This window comes from Nansenia antarctica, assembly GCF_963989245.1.
Source record: "Nansenia antarctica genome assembly, chromosome: 4".
NCBI classification, from domain to species: Eukaryota; Metazoa; Chordata; class Actinopteri; order Argentiniformes; family Microstomatidae; genus Nansenia; species Nansenia antarctica.
In genome coordinates, this window is record NC_137689.1 from 3,130,849 (window position 1) to 3,148,216 (window position 17,368).

The window sequence follows — 17,368 nt, forward strand, 5'->3', positions numbered from 1 at the left end:
CAGAGACAGAGAGAGAGATACAGAGAGAGAGACACAGAGAGAGAGAGAGAGAGAGAGAGAGAGAGAGAGAGAGAGAGAGAGAGAGAGAGAGTGAGCGTCAGAGTCAGCATGACAAAGCGTGACCTTGAGCCCAGATTCCTGGGTATATAATCTCTGTCCTCTCTACCAGGCTGGGTCAGTCACGTCTGGCCTGAGAGGGATGTGGAGATACTGCCCGTCTCTCGCACCAGAGATGAAGAGTGTTTCCCATCATGCCTTTCTGTTTCCTATCTGATACAGCATAGCACTTCGCAGCTCCCTGTTCTCCCTGGCCACCATAATCTCCCACTGTCTTTGTTCCTGCCTCCTGCCCCCCCATCAGTCCATTCCATTCCATCCCTCCATTCCATCCCTCCATTCCATCTCTCCATTCCATCCCTCCATTCCATCTCTCCATTCCATCCTTCCATTTCCTCCCTCCATTCCATCCCTCTATTCAATCCCTCCATTCCATCCCTCCATTCCATCCTTCCATTTCCTCCCTCCATTTCATCCCTCCATTCCATCTCTCCATTCCATCCCTCCATTCCATCTCTCCATTCCATTCTATCCCTCCAATCTCTCCCTCCATTTCCTCCCTCCATTCCATCTCTCCATTCCATTCTATCCCTCCAATCTCTCTCTCCATTCCATTCCTCCATTCCATCCCTCCATTCCATCCCTCCATTCCATCTCTCCATTCCATTCTATCCCTTCAATCTCTCCCTCCATTCCAACCCTCCATTCTATCCATCCATTCCATTCTATCCGGTCTCTCCCTCCATTTCATCCCCCCATTCCATTCCTCTCTTCTCTACATAGATACTAGATAGACCGAGGCCTCTCGCATGGCAATCTGGACTCTGTTCTTCCCACAGACATCCACAAAGTGTGCTGAAACAGCTGTCTTTTGAGAAAAGGGCTTGAGGGTCCACACTTACATCGATGATTGCTTGATATGTGCGCTCACCTCAGATCAAGGAGCACAGCACTCCTGGTGTCACACCTGCTCATTAGTAACTTCTGTAGCGTGAGGCGGCTTGATGTACAAGTACACCCCCCTGGACATGACGCTGGTATGTCGCAGGGTCTTAATTACCCCCCCAATCCAACCCTTAATGCTGAGTGCCAAGCAGGGAGGCATCGGGTACCATTTTTTTATAGTCTTTGGTGGTATGACTCGGCCAAGGATCGAACTCACGACCTCCCAATCTCAGGGCGGACACTCTAACCGCGAGGCCACTGAGCTGGCTCATCTGAGCTACGCTCCTCTAGGGTTTCTGGATAAATTGTGCCGAAAGCTTGTTGGTTGACTCTGGACTTGAGCTGCCCGCTATGGTATCTAACCCCGGGTTCTCTGAGGGAGATGAGGGAGACATTTTTACCCAGACTGCCCCTCTTTTAAGGACTTGTGAAGACGTGGTTCGCAGAATGAGACGGGTGCGCTGCGTTCTGTATAAGCTGGGCCGGGGCGCCGGGGCGGGGTCAGCCATGCAAAGCGCTCCAGGCCTTTTCTAGGCGTGATTGAAAAGGGTCTCAGCTAATAGGGTACGCAAGGATGCATATCCCATCTTCAGATGTCTCCCTTCGGAGAATATACGTACCGTAACCCAAAGTTTAGCAAATGTTAGTGTCTCCTGGTCTCGCCGGTTAGCTAATTTCCATATTTATGTGTCCTCGGACATTGCCAAACTAAATAATGACTGCATCTCCACCTCACAGGTCCTAGTTTCAAGGTCATGTAAGGAGGCGAAAATACTGTACATAAAATTCAAATACATACAGTACCTGTCAAAGGTCAATTGAATGGGAAAGTGTGTCCAAACTTTTGACTGATACCATAAAGTACATTCGAAATATACTAAACCAGTGAATGGACAAGTGTTGTCTCATACAGTCTCTGCGTAGTTCAGCTCCCGCACCCAGACCTAACACTGTGAAGGACGCGTATCTCATAGATATCTGGCTAACTCTCCTCTCCTAACACTGCTGATTCACTGGGCATTATTGCCTCTATGACATCAGCCTATCAGAATACTTGTTACATTCCAAAATCGCTATCTATCTGTATTATGTGTTTACAAATAAGTGTCGAATGCAAGATGAACTGTACATACAGTAATGTATACATTGTAACATTCCACGTTAGATTAAATCGGTAGATTAATCAACTAATAGGAGCAGATTCTTTAAACAGATTGTTTTTAATCGACTGACAACCTTGGTTCTGGTTCATGTTACGTTCTGTAAATTATTACGGCACTTAACTCGGAGGCACTTAATTCACAGTAGTTCACAGTAATGCATTAAGGAGCACTCAACACAGTAGATACAGTTATGTGAACATGCTATGGAATGACAAACATGAGTTAGACTCACTCGGTTTGAATATGAATATCGTTAGCCTCGTAGCATAATTGCCTAAGTCACGCTTCACTTGTGGTCAGCCGAGCCATCTTTGTATGTAGTGTTAAACATGCCTATGTCAAAGAGATGACTTGGGCAGATAGTGTTTTTGGAATGTAACAAGCATTCTGATAGGCTGGTGGCATAGTATGCAATAATGCCCAGTGAATCAGCAGTGTTAGGAGAGTAGAGCTAGGCAGATATCTCTGTGAGATATCTCCATGACTATGAGCAATTACCGGTATGCTATGAGGCTAACGATATTGAACACGGCAGCCCTTCATGATTAATGATTAACACCACAACACTGTACTGTATGTTGTGTACTACCGTACATACACACCCCCATCCAGCCACTTAGAAATGTATATACTGTAAACAAGACCTCCGTCCGTCTGTGTGACACTGATAATAAGGAATATTAAGCAAGAATAATAATGCATCCATTGCGTATCCCTCCTCTCCTGACACCCACACTTCATTAGATCAATGTGGCACCATGGCAACGTAACGCTGACATTCACTGACCAGCGGCAGACCCGAGCCCACACAGTAACCGCCAGTAATGAGAAGGTTGCGGCGGAGCGGCTTTACATACCTTGTCTCTTGCAAACACACTCTGCGATGCGCCAGAGCCAGGGCCATAATTCCTGACATTATCAAGTCATTATCCTGCAGGCTAGGGCTAGTTATTGCATCTCGAGAAAAATGATTGTCGCTCAGGAATGATTTTGTGGACGTTTAGTAGTGAGTGTGTTTATTTCTGGTTATGATGATGACTGGGGGCCCCCGCGCGCCCCACGGTATCAGTCTACAGTCTACCAACCTGATTTCTGAATGAGGAGAAGAGTGGAGACCAGGCCACTTATCATCCAGGGACACATGGAGGTACAGTATGCTCGACTGCACCACGTATTTTTGATGGAGGTCTCTGGGAACAGAATTGATAGGCCCAGTAAAGCCCCGCTGGATGTCCGCTCCAGTTAAAAGGATTTATGGAGGCTAAGAGCTGCTCGTCATTAGGGATAGGGGAGGGATAGAGAGAGGCAGCAACTGCGCGGCTTAAAGCCTGTCCGTCCTTCTCTCTGCAGCATATGAATGAAAGACAATCGCGGAATGACAGTTATTTTTTGAAAAGCCGTTTGAGAGAAAAGCCGTTTTTGAGAGAGAGAGAGAGAGAAAAAAGTGTGAAATCAAAGGGTGACTTTTGTTTGGGGATGGATGGGGAGTTGTTTCCAAGCAATACGTCCAAGCATTCGTAATATCGTTGAACGTGGATTAATGTTTCGGTTGATGTTGGTTCCAATCCCTTTCGCTGTACTTCAACTGCTCGTCCTAGATAGTAGTAGTTGGTGAATGAGCTGTTGGTAAGAACACTTTCTTAAGAAAACAGTCTCAGCACTTTCAGCACTGTTTTGTCATCCAATTTGCTCTTGGACAAACTCCAACACGAGAGAGAAATATTGTTTAGATCACAATCCTGTTCCGAAGGTTTAACCTTGGGATGTTTCTGACCTTTGCCGGAGGTTTTAGTGAAGGATCAATTTTACCCATACTCCGTTCTTAAACGAAAATAATGGGAAACAGAAATAGTCATTATTTACTGCAACGTCAAAAGTGACATTCCCATGTGCTGCTCCACAGAGGACAGAAGCGGCCTATAGATTATAAAAGCCTGTATTTCATGCTGGGTGTTGTCATGATTATTAACATCAAAGACCCCTCTTAATGTGTTTTCCTTCGCTATATGGAGCTTCTGTTGCCCCTGTTGTCCCAGGCTTGCACTTTTGAGGGATTAAATCAGGTATAGTTAAGCATTCTGTGATGAATTACGTTCTTAAAGTGTGGTGAATATCAGACTGATTGCTTTATTATCAGGTATACTTGATCGGTGATGATCACTAATGATGGATACTCAGATGTCAGTCATCAGTCCCCTGTGTGTCACGGTGGAGGACGGTGGTGTGTAGCTGTCTCTGGTAACATTGGATACATCATATTATGAGATTACAGAGATATCACTATCTGTCATCGTTTGAATATGGGATTCATTCACTGGTGGCAGAGGGTGATGGACCTGGGGTGGAGGGGGGGGGGGGGTGGCAAAGGGGGTATTATTCCAGCAACAAATGTGTCCTAAACGTTAGCTTAACACTTCGCTAGCTAGATAGATAAGATTGCAGTATATATTGCAATGCTGCAATGGAGATTGTTAATAACAGTAAAGTGGGTGTTCTGTTTCAAACAACAATTTAAAAATACTCTCCACACCCCCATAGTTTACCCTGGTTGCCAACACACACCTGCAACACCAATTTAAAACAATTGAGAGTGGGTGAACACTGTCAAACTGACAGTTTTTGCTCCCAGCGATTTGCACTGACACCCACCCCTTGTGTTCTGCCTCGACACCAAGGTCTGACAATCATCATAGATTCCAGGGCCTTAATTGTGATAATACAGTAAAAACATGACTGTTGTACACTTTCAACACTGCTGACCTTGCTCCGGAACACATGAATACTCTTATGAATTATTCATGGTAATTTATTTGTTGTATTATTTCCTTCCTTGTTTTTGAAGAGAGCGAAACATATGCCATGACCATGTGTGACCTTCTCAGAAAACCGCGATGAATATTTAATGTAGCGCAATTTGTTGTAATACTTCACTTCCTGGAGGAAGGCACAGAGGTCCAAGGTACATATGACTGTACATATGATCGGAATTCAGATGATTGCTTTGGGTATGCTGGTGTACATTGCACTTTAGGTGTTTTGTTATTTAGTTGAGGGAGACGGTGAACAGCCTACATAATATTGGTTGCTAGACAAATGACCTCACTAGGTAAAACGTGTTCAACCTGCAAACAGAGAGGATGTTGCGGTTGCTTAAAAGCTTGAAATAGGGGCGCTTAAGTGACGTAACGGGTTAAGCGTCGACCGTGTAACCGCAGGGTTCCCGGTTCGATTCTGTTTCTGGCCGTGGACATATCCTGCATGTCATCCCTTCTCTCTCTCTCTCTCTCTCTCTCTCTCTCTCTCTCTCTCTCTCTCTCTCTCTCTCTCTCTCTCACCCATCCTTCCTGCCAAAATCTCTACTACTCTCTATCAATAACAAGACGAATATGAGTGGGACTGCCCCAAAAAAGTTTGAGATAATCTTCCGATCAATATAAAGGCTACTCCTGATACTGTGTTTAGTTTTAGTGTAACAACTGGGTTGCAGAACAGTATACTGTATGTATTTCATGCAGTTGGTTGCCATAATTGCCTGGGTTACATTGATTTTATGTCATGTTCCTCCTCTCGTCAGATAAAGTATTGCACAACAAAAATATTTCAGAATAACTTTTTATAACTTGTATAACTAAAACACTTGACCTCAACCCCCTCACATATGGAGACGTACGTGCCGAGAGCATATTATATGGAAATGTTTGCCATTCATTCTCAAACAAACAACAATGTTATTTTGTTGTTTTCGACGAGTACTTATGGAATTAAAATCAATTATGTTCGACCCCCCAAGATTTGCATTTCAAATTGTATTATTTTATTCAGAAGCACAGTTCTCCAATATTCAAAATCTGTTTCTAGTTACAACGCCTGTTTGACACAGAGCACTGTCTCTCTCCCTCTCCTCAGTGCCCCTGCTTGGTATGCAGAGAGAGTAGAGACGGTATTATGAACATTATGATATTCCTTCACTGAAGTCTATTGGATTGAAGGTTAGGCAGGGAGGTTAGGTTCCAATAATCTGTACTGAATATGAATCACATGTTGTTTTGTTACCAATTCTCTCTCAGGGACTCAAAGAGAAGAACTGTGTCGACTATTCTTTTTTTATTTTTTATTGTTCAACATATTTTCCAGTGGCTGCTACTCTGAGAATAATAAGGATATGCAAATCGGGACTTGTCTTAGATTCTAATTGTAAATGTAAATGTTCACAAGTACCGACATGTTAATGTTATTCACTGTAGTGTGGTGACACACACTGTACTGTGGTGTTACAGAAACCACTCACAGAATATTCTAGTGTGTGTTTGGTTTCCATGTAAGTTAAGAGCCACTTTTGACTTGTATGTGTTATATGTCTGTGTAGAGTGTGTATACACTTAACATACTTGACCAAATCTGGAGGTAGAAACTTTTCTCGTAAGTAATAAAGATGTTATCATGTATTGGTGTGAATCATAATAGCAGGTGTCCACTTAATTCATACTCTTCAAATGAAAAAGAGGTGAAAACGTATACGACCATATGATTTAGTAAATGGTAAACAGACTGCACTTATATATCACCTTATTCCAAAGTGCTTTACAACGGCCTCCCACTCACCCATTCACACACACATTCACACCAACGGCGGCAAGCTACCATGCAAGGCGCCGGCCCGCTCATTGAGAGCACTTTTTGGGGTTCAGTGTCTTGCCCAAGGACACCTCGACATGTAGCCAGCCGGGGCTCGAACCGTCGATCTGTCGACCTTGACGATCATTAGACGCCGGCTCTACCTCCTGAGACACAGTCGAGTGAATGAATCAAATTTCTGGTGTATTTTTAAATATTCATCCTCTATCCTCTCCCTTGTTTCCTCCCCTGTTCCCTCCCTCAGATGTACGGTGGACAGCAAGGTATCGCGGGTGGCCTGGCTGAACCGCACCACCATCCTGTTCGCGGGCAGCGAGAAGTGGTCCCTGGACCCCCGCGTGGTGCTGATGGACAACACGGCCGTGACCGAGTACAGCATCAAGATCCAGAACGTGGACCTGCACGACGAGGGCCCCTACGTCTGCTCCATCCTCACCAACAAGAAGCCCAAGTCCTCCAAAGTGCACCTCATCGTCCAAGGTAGGCTACGCTAATAGCTACGCTATTTCTCTCTCGTTTCTTTTACCGTTTTTACAGTCTGTAATGTGAGTTTTGTAAATGCACATGTGACACGTTCTAATGCTTTGGTCCTCATGTCGGGATCCGATGTAATGATCTGACTTTTCTTTCGAAAAATGTTAATACATTTCCGCGTTGTTGAAAATCAACGACACATCGCTAGTCAACTAACACAGCTTGTTTTGTGAGCCTGCTAACAATGTAAAGTAGTTCTAGTTAACTAGATAGCAGTGGGGGATTACTCACCCAATCCATTGTGTTGTTGCAGTGTTTAGGCTTGACTAGCGAGTTTGTGTTGTGATTCTCAACAAGGTTGAAATGTAGTTCAGAGTTTCTAAAGAAGTCAGAACATTTTGATTGGTTGCCGACATGCGGCCCAAATGATCAGACTGTGTCACATATAATAATATACGCCATTTAGCTGCTGCTTTTATCCAAGCGACTTACATTGCAGTGAGAGCATACATGTGTCAGTATATATGGTCCCCAGTGGGATTCAAACCCACAACCTAAGCATTGTTAGTGCCATGCTCTTACCAGCTGAGCCACAGAGGACGCACTCAACTAAATGTGACACAGTCTGGTCATTAGTCCTCAGTCTTCAGTGTCGAGTTATAACAATGATATATTTTAATCTCAGCCTGTGATTGTTGGGATGTTAATCTAGGTTAGGTTTCAGATCGTTGATACATATTGATCGGGGGACTGGGTGAGCCTCGGTCACGTTTCAGTGTGAGGACCTTGCTAAATCAGCCGTCGATACCTGGACCTTTTTTATCACGCACAGATTGGATTGGATTAATTGTCCCTCATCATGCTCTGTTTCCAAAAACAATTAGCACCCCTGCTCTCCGTCGACTTCAGGTCCAGATCGTTTAGACGCACTCAACTGACATAAAACAACCTGAGTGAGGATAACTAATTGTGTCAGTTGTTACCGCGTTGAACACGTTTGAGAACGGAGACTAACAGTAGAACAGCCGAGCCTATTTTACCTTCTATAAGAGCCGCCTCTTTACAATTGAAAGCTGCTATTTACACACAACAAACACTAGTTGGCTGCTTGTAAATTAGCCTGCTTCCTACACAGAAAAACTGCAAAATAGCATTATATAAATAGCTTATCCTGAAGTGATTTTGAAAATGTAAGGATACTGGGTGGTTAAAACTCACATATCTAGGAAAAGTCATGGAAGGAGGGTCCTGAAATTCGATCGAGTGCAACGATATAACACTTTTTTTATTACTCACATCGTGGCTGATTAAGTACTAAAGTTTCAACAAACAACATAATGTAACAGCTAAAACAACAAACAAGCAGCACATAACTGCTTGACTCGACGGTGTTTGCCAACATGGCCCTCCAACAGTAATTTAGCTGAGGCCAGAAGAGATATTAATTTTCCTATTTTAAAATCGCCAACAAAACCTAACAGTATTATCTGTTATTCATTAACCTATTGTACTTAGCCCTGAGACTAATTACAGTTATACATAAATAAATGAAATACGTGTCTGTTATTTATTTTTTTAAAGATTAGATATGCACTAATTAGTAGCGGCTTTAGGATTTTTATTTTTTTATTTTATGTTTTCATAAATTAGTCAGTCCATGAGCACAGAACAAATGTAATGTGTACCGACATTGTTACTAACTAATTAATTGATAATTGATTGGGATGTAGCCTACTGTGCTACGGTATTATTAAGTTATTCTTTGTACACATAATGTTTTGCTTGGAAGCAGATGCGTTTGACAAGCATTGGTCATAATTAAATTGGGGCGGCTGTGGCGCAGGAGGTAGAGCCACCGTCTAATGATCACCATGTTGGCAGATCAGCGGTTCAAGCCCCGGCTGGCCACATGTCGAAGTGTCCTTGGGCAAGACACTGAACCCCAAAATTGCTCCCCGTGAGCGTGCCAGCGCCTTGCATGGCAGCTTACCGCCATTGGTGTGTGAATGTGTGTGTGAATGGGTGAATGAGAGGCCGTTGTAAAGCGCTTTGGAGCAGCAAATAAAAGGCGCTATATAAGTGCAGTCCATTTACCATTTTACCATTTAAATCCCATCACGTTGTGACATAGATATCCAAGGTGGGGTCCTTTGACCCTGTGAGTAAAAACATTTGTATATCTTTGCACTTTATCTTTGCACTCTATCAGGACCCTTCTTTCATGACTTTTCCTAGATACAGTATGTGCGTTCTACCACCCAGTATCCTTACAAGTTCTAAATCACATCAGGATAAGCTAGTATAAAGCTATTAGTGTTTTGCTTGTAAGCAGATGCATTTGACAAGCATTGGTTATAATTAAATCCTGTTATGTGTGGACAGATATCCAAGATGGAGTCATGGGATATAAATTTAAAAAAAACACATAAAGGAATTACATATCCAGTTCTTTATTCTCTATCTGATGACATACTTTCTCCCTTGTGTATCTGTCCTTTTCACGACCCTCTGAAACTGAACAAACTCTTTTAAGTTGGTGTACAACATGAACATCGTTCTACTGGTCCGCTGCCAGATCTGAGGAGACGCCTTATGGGGTCCACCACTGCAACAGAATGTGTGTGTGGGGTGTGTGTGTGTGTGTGTGTGTGTGTATGTGAGATAATGTATGTGTGTGTGAGTGTGGGCAGGTGTGTGTGCGTGCGTAAGTGCGTGCGTGTGTAAGAATGTCCTTGTGCATGCTTGTGAGTGTTTGTGTGTGTGTGCGCGTGCATGTGTGTGTGTGTGCGTGCGTACGTGTGTGTGTCTCACAGGTATAAGGGCGTGTGTGTGTGTGCATGTGTGTGTGTGTTTGTGTAACAATGTGCGTGCGTGTGTGTGCGCGCGTGTGTGTGTGAGAGAGAGAATGTGTGTGTGTGTGTGTGCGTGCATGCTTGTGTGCGTGGGTGCGTGTGTGTGTGTGAGAGAATGTGTGTGTGTGTGTGTGTATGTGAGATAATGTATGTGTGTGTGAGTGTGGGCAGGTGTGTGTGCGTGCGTAAGTGCGTGCGTGTGTAAGAATGTCCTTGTGCATGCTTGTGAGTGTTTGTGTGTGTGTGTGCGCGTGCGTGTGTGTGTGTGTGCGTGCGTACGTGTGTGTGTCTCACGGGTATAAGGGCGTGTGTGTGTGTGTGCATGTGTGTGTGTGTTTGTGTAACAATGTGCGTGCGTGTGTGTGCGCGCGTGTGTGTGTGAGAGAGAGAGAATGTGTGTGTGAGTGCGTGCATGCTTGTGTGCGTGGGTGCGTGTGTGTGTGCGTGCATGTGTGTGTGTGTGTGTGTCTCACGGGTATAAGGGCTTCAGTTCACAGCAGCCACATCCCAGCTCCCCCCACCGTCCCCGTCTGCACCTCATGCTAACATATTTCACGCTGCGTTTAGCCGTGACATTCTTCCATGGAAAATGATTTAGCATTTCTCCCCCATCCTCAGATGCCACCGCATTGTTCTCTGCCACCTCAGTTATTTAATCAACGCGTATGAGACGTAGGAGTCGGATTGTCATAATCGTATTTTTTTTCATTTTCACCAAACATGTATTATTATGCTAAGGTACACACTTGTTTTTTCAGCTGAATAGATTTCAGCTGAACCCACCCCAGGATTATATGATCTTCTTCTTGCATATCAAGTTTCTTCTGAAACACCATAATGTACATCGTATCTATCTGTTCTATGCAAGAACCTGTATACCACATCAAAATATCAATCGCTGACATCGATCAGTGGTAATTTAACAGGGGACAAACTGTCAAGGAGAATCTGCGGGATCATCAGACAGAAACCTGAAACTCGCACTTGGCCTTTATCCGAGAAAAACAAAGCAAACATTACAGAACAGTACTTTGTCTTTACAGCACTGAATCTATTCTATTTCTGCTGTTTTTACTGTTTCTTGTTTTGTGTGTTTTGTCTCTCTGGCTCTGTTCTGTTTGTCCCACTCCCATTCCCTTGTAAAGCGACCTTGGGTTTGTGAAAGGCCCTACATTTAAGTTATTATTATTAATAAGACTAGGTTTGTGAGACTAGGTTTGAAACTAGGTTTCACTTGGTTTGAGACTGGGTTTGAGACTGGGCGTCTAATGATCACATGGTCGGCAGATCAGTGGTTCGAGCCCCGGCTAGCCACATGTCGAAGTGTCCTTGGGCAAGACACTGAACCCCAAATTGCTCTCAATGAGCCGGCCGGCGCCTTGCGTGGTAGCTTGCCGCCATTGGTGTGTGAATGTGTGTGTGAATGGGTGAATGAGAGGCCGTTGTAAAGCGCTTTGGAACAAGGCGCTATGTAAGTCAGTCCATTTACCATCTACCTTTTACCACTAGTGACTAATGGCGATCCATAATAAACAATAAAAGCCCAACTTAATTTGACTTAAATTCAATCCATCTCTGGAATATTTCACATTCACATTTTGTTTTGTCGAGCGACTGTCTCAGATTCACCATGCTTCTCCAGGCTGCACAGGACCGTTACATATTCATCCTCGTCTGACGTATCTCAGCCTGAAATCGTGATCTGCATGACAGTGTGTGTATGACAGTGTGTGTATGACAGTGTGTGTACGTACATAACACTGCCACACACAGATCCATTGGAGACTCAGGCCCCGATTGTGATTCTTGTCAGCATTATGAAGTTGTCAAGGATCTATGGTGATGCAGAAGGGTGAGAGATAAAAAAAAAAGAGCTCACTCTCTTCACATAATCAAGAAATGCCACACTGTAGAGCAATGTATGCATAGTCTATTTCAATAAGCAGGCAAGTAGTTGAAAAGCTCGGATATTCGTGACACCTACGTTGAAAGACGATGGAAGATAACAGGAATGTGAAGCAATAATGACATTGGAATTACTGTTTTTTCTCGATTGCTTTCGCACATTTTTGTCAAAACAGAATGAAACGTTGTTTTTTGGGGCTGCAAGTGAAGTTACATGCAACTAATGGTCATCACTAGCTGTTCAAGCTTATATTATATTATAGGTACTTTATATTACTTTGTATATGTAATGTACCTCACCATGTACAATAAACAGCTGTACATAGGAGTAAACATGTTGGTTTCCTCTACTCAGGGGAAAAAGTAATCACTTTTTTTCTTTTAAATTATGAAAACAATGCTAACAATCTGTTAGCTGATAGCTTCTATCCACCAACATTTCAAGCTTTTCTATCAAAAACAATCGTACAACAGTCCCTTTAATCCTTACACGTTGCCAATTGTGGCATACATTAATTATTCACCACCCGATAATTGTAACTAGTTATAGATTATCTACGGCTCTCAGAAGTCGGTTATTTCTCACTCAAAGGGTCCGTCTCTCTCAGATCACCAGGCGTGAGGCTCGGCAGAGAGCACTCCAGATGCATTTCGTGAGCTTAGAATGATAAGGTTCTATCTCCGTTTAGGGCAGTTCAGAGATATTGAGCGTCACATTTTTTACATTCCATTATGTTTTGTGAGATGGAACCTTTGTATTTTTATTAATTACTAACTCAAAAATGTCAACGTTTTAAAAATAACACCACACAGGCATTAATAAACACCTAATGGATCAGATTATGTAAAAAAACTAAATTTTGACAAAAATTTAGATAGAACCTTATAATTCTAATGTCACGATTTGCCGCCCGATAATTGCAACTACAGTAGTTGATAGATGATTATCTATGGCTCTCAGAAGTCGGTTATTTCTCACTCAAAGGGTCCGTCTCTCTCAGATCACCGGGCGTGTGGCTCGTCTCTCTCAGATCAGCAGGCGTGCGGCTCGGCAGAGAGCACTCCAGCTCCAGCTGCGGGTGGCATACATGTGAAATTAGCCCGGGGTAGTAAAGTAATGGATACAGGAGTCAGCCAGTGGAACCCACCTTTATGGCAGGTCGTCTATAGGGACCGGTGCTGCTCCAGTGGACCTGTGCAATGCCCCTCGCAGGCCTTACCCTCTACGCTGCCATTGAAATAGAGATCTGTGTTAAACTTCACAGAGAAGAAGAAGAAGGCCTCCAGAGTCAAACATCAATCAGCTGAAGTGACCTTGTCCATTTATATCCACCTGGAATAGGCTACCTTGCTTCCATGGTGACAGTACAAGAGAGTACAGAGAGACAACTGCGTTCAATGCATAGGGCATAGAGGCAGAGAGCACCAGAAGCGATATTTTTTGATCCAGTGAAGCTTAGTCGCCGCATACCGTACTCTACTTTCAATAGGCCCCCATAGCGTGGATTTGTAGTGGGTAGGTCCACTGCACCAGTGGATTTGAGTGGATTCTGTCGCGCCGTTTGAGTTTGAGTTCGTAGACCACATTCTCAGAGAGGGAGACTGCATCGAGTACTTTGTAGCGCTAGTATATCGCCGAAAGATTGGCCAACTTTAACGCAATAGGACACAAATAAATACCGTAGAATTACAGAGACTAGGTTTGAGACTAGGTTACAGCTAATTACAGATTGTAATTACAGATACAAGCACAGATGATTGTCATTAGTGGCCTATTTCCACCCCTGTAGTGAGGCAACTGAAAACATAATTCTGGGAAACAAAAAAAGTTGGGAGAAAGAGCGGAGTGCCCGTGAAACAACCTGTTGTTTCCACTGAGAGAGTAATTGCTTTTTCACTCACTGTCACAGTGGGTACAGGGTTCAATGGAACAATCACCAGAAGGCCAAACAAATAACAAGTGACAGGGCAGAGTAATGTGCAAAATTAGACGTGTGAGGAATCTTTTGCTAACCTCAATTATCCCTTAGAAATATTGATATGATTGTAATGGTACATTAAAGGGGGGGGGGGGGGGGGGCGGGGTGTTAAAATGAATTACAGTTCGGCTGTTTGAGGATGATTGTTAAAGTGCACGGTTGTTTAATCAATAATCTGACTTCAGTCACTCAACTGACACAACCGCCAGCCCCCTACTGAGCGTGAGAACCGTTTACAACGTTTACGTTGAAAGGCTTACAAAATGGTCTAGGACCAAAATACATATCAGATCTCCTCCCACCCTATATTCCCGCAAGGTCCCTAAGGTCAGCTGAGGCTAATCAGCTAATCATTCCAAGAGTAAAAACAAAACACGGTGCAGCAGCTTTCAGTCACGCTGCTGCATGCTCCTGGAACAAACTCCCTGAAGAAATCAAACAGGCCCAAACCCTTAAAATATTTAAATCTAAGCTAAAAACCTTCATGGTTTGCACCAGTTATGATTAAACACAAACACTTCTATCAATGTCTTTTTCCTTATTTTCTTACTATGCTCCTCTTGCTGTATTTTAATAATGTATGTAAAGCACTTTGAAATGCCTCTGTTGTATGAAATGTGCTATACAAATAAACTGGCCTTGCCTTATAATGTTAAACACCTGACTAATATTATTTTTAGTTTCAGAGAAAACCATAATGTTGCAATCCACAATCCTCATCTGTTAGGTAATATGGACCTCCAGTAACTTCAGCCAGGTGCTTCTCTACAGTACCAGTCAAAAGTGTGGACACACTTTCCCATTCAATTGAATGGGGGAAGTGTGTCCAAACTTGTGCCTGGTACTGTAAGTATAACGTTGGCTATAATAGCGATCCAGCTACCCTCATGTTTCATCACAGCCAAAGAATGCGAGCAAAAAACCACAGCAGTTCACCTTTAAAACATTGTCTACAAATTACATTGGTCTACATTTGTATTGCTTCGATGAATAATGACATTAAACTCACGGTAACAGCTAAACATCGGAAATATGATACTTAGTTTGTGGTAGTTTGTGGTGTGATTCTACAACAAAAAACTGCTGTGGTTTTTGTTTGTTTGTTTATTTATTTGGACCCTATTAGCCATTAACCATTGGCTACTATTAGTGGGGTCCACACAAAATCAATACATTACAGTATAATACAATACAATAATAATAATAATAATAATAATCATAATCATAATAATAATAATACACTATAATACAACAAAATACAACATAGAAATAAAACTGCCCTAACCCTGACTAATATAATTTTTGATGAATGATGACATTAAACGCCATGGTAACAGCTAAACATCGGAAATATGATACTTAGTTTGTGGTAGTTTGTGGTGTGATTCTCCAACAGGAAACTGCGGTGGTGTGTTTGGCTATGAATAACCCTGCTCGGCACCGGGGGATAGAGGGCTATCACACCACGGCAGACCATGAGTCAGGAGTGAGAGGACAGGACAGGGTTCAGGAGAGGTGCTAGGGCTGAGGGTGACAGGCCATCTGTTCACCACGGCCCAGGAGGGGACAGCAGGCCCTGGAGAACCACTCAAACCAGGTCACACATCTCGTGGACCGTACCAAAATAATGCGATTACTCAAAAAACGTCCGGTAGCGATTACCACCGACACTATTGAGCATAATCGAGTTGAGTAGGTAGGACTCAGATCAACATTTATTTATTATAACAGCAATACAAATGTAGAAATGTAGACTGGAAATATAATTTGTAGGGAATGTTTTAAAGGTGAACTGCTGCGTTTTTTTTGGCTCGCATTCTTTGGCTGTGATGAATAATGAGGGTAGCTGGATCGCTGTTATAGCCAACATTATACTTACAGTACCAGTCACAAGTTTGGACACACTTCCCCCATTCAATTGAATCCTGCCTGAAGTTACTGAATGTCCATATTACCCCACAGACGAGGTTTATGGATTGCAACATTATGGTTTTCTCTGAAACATGGCTTAATACCAGTGTACCGGATAGCTTTGCTGTGTTAACAGGACGGAGCCTTTTCATGGGAGACAGGACAACAGAGATGTATAGATCATATTGTACATATCTACCTTAACTGTCCATATCTACCTTAACTGTACATAGCTACCTTAACTGTACATTTCTACCTTAACTGTACATATCTACCATACTGTACATAGCTACCTTAACTGTACATAGCTACCTTAACTGTACATATCTACCTTAACTGTACATATCTACCTTAACTGTACATAGCTACCTTAACTGTACATATCTACCTTAACTGTACATAGCTACCTTAACTGTACATATCTACTTTAACTGTACATATCTACCTTAACTGTACATATCTACCTTAACTGTACATAACTACCTTAACTGTACATAGCTACCTTAACTGTACATATCTACATTAACTTTACATAACTACACATATCTACCTTAACTGTACATAGCTACCTTAACTGTACATATCTACCGTAACTGTACATAGCTACCTTAACTGTACATAGCTACCTTAACTGTACATATCTACATTAACTTTACATAACTACCTTAACTGTACATATCTACCTTAACTGTACATAGCTACCTTAACTGTATATAGCTACCTTAACTGTACATATCTACCTTAACTGTACATATCTACCATAACTGTACATAGCTACCTTAACTGTACATAGCTACCTTAACTGTACATAGCTACCTTAACTGTACATATCTACCTTAACAGTACACATCTACCTTAACTGTACATATCTACCTTAACTGTACATATCTACCTTAACTGTACATAGCTACCTTAACTGTACATATCTACCTTAACTGTACATATCTACCTTAACTGTACATATCTACCTTAACTGTACATATCTACCTTAACTGTACATATCTACCTTAACTGTACATATCTACCTAGGCACAATGTGTTGTAGATGTTGGCTAGCAGAGAGAACACATTCAGGATCCATTCAGAAGATTTGTAACATTGTATTGTTGTTGAAGACATAACCAACCAATTGGATCTCTGCTTGTTTAATAACGTCGGTTGGTCATTAGAGTTGGATCATTAGCTCAGTAGAAACAAATACAATTTGTTGGCTGTAGACATCAATAGATGCCAAGTGGTGAATTCAATCAAACCCACATTGCCATTTACAAGAGAGGATGTAAAAAAAACAATCAATGTTTATGATTGACTGATATGCAAATAGTAATTATGCAAATGCAATTTTGCAGCAATTAAGGAAATGTTTACAACTATACAACAACTGGTTCAACAAGTTCAACTGATACGTACCTTACCAGAATCAATGAGTTGAACATGTTTCTCTGGT

The 17,368-nt window shown here is 42.5% G+C and overlaps 1 protein-coding gene across 2 annotated transcripts in view; it reads left to right on the forward strand.

Annotated features, from left to right (window-relative positions):
- opcml (opioid binding protein/cell adhesion molecule-like) overlaps positions 1-17,368 on the forward strand; it is a gene marked incomplete at its 5' end in the record, with an annotated part of 326,376 nt that overhangs the window by 238,857 nt on the left and 70,151 nt on the right. For both annotated transcript variants that reach the window (XM_080529955.1, XM_080529954.1), the window contains one exon: positions 7,045-7,280. In XM_080529955.1, coding sequence (XP_080386081.1) covers positions 7,045-7,280 — 236 coding nt within the window. The remainder of the gene's footprint in view (positions 1-7,044; positions 7,281-17,368) is intronic.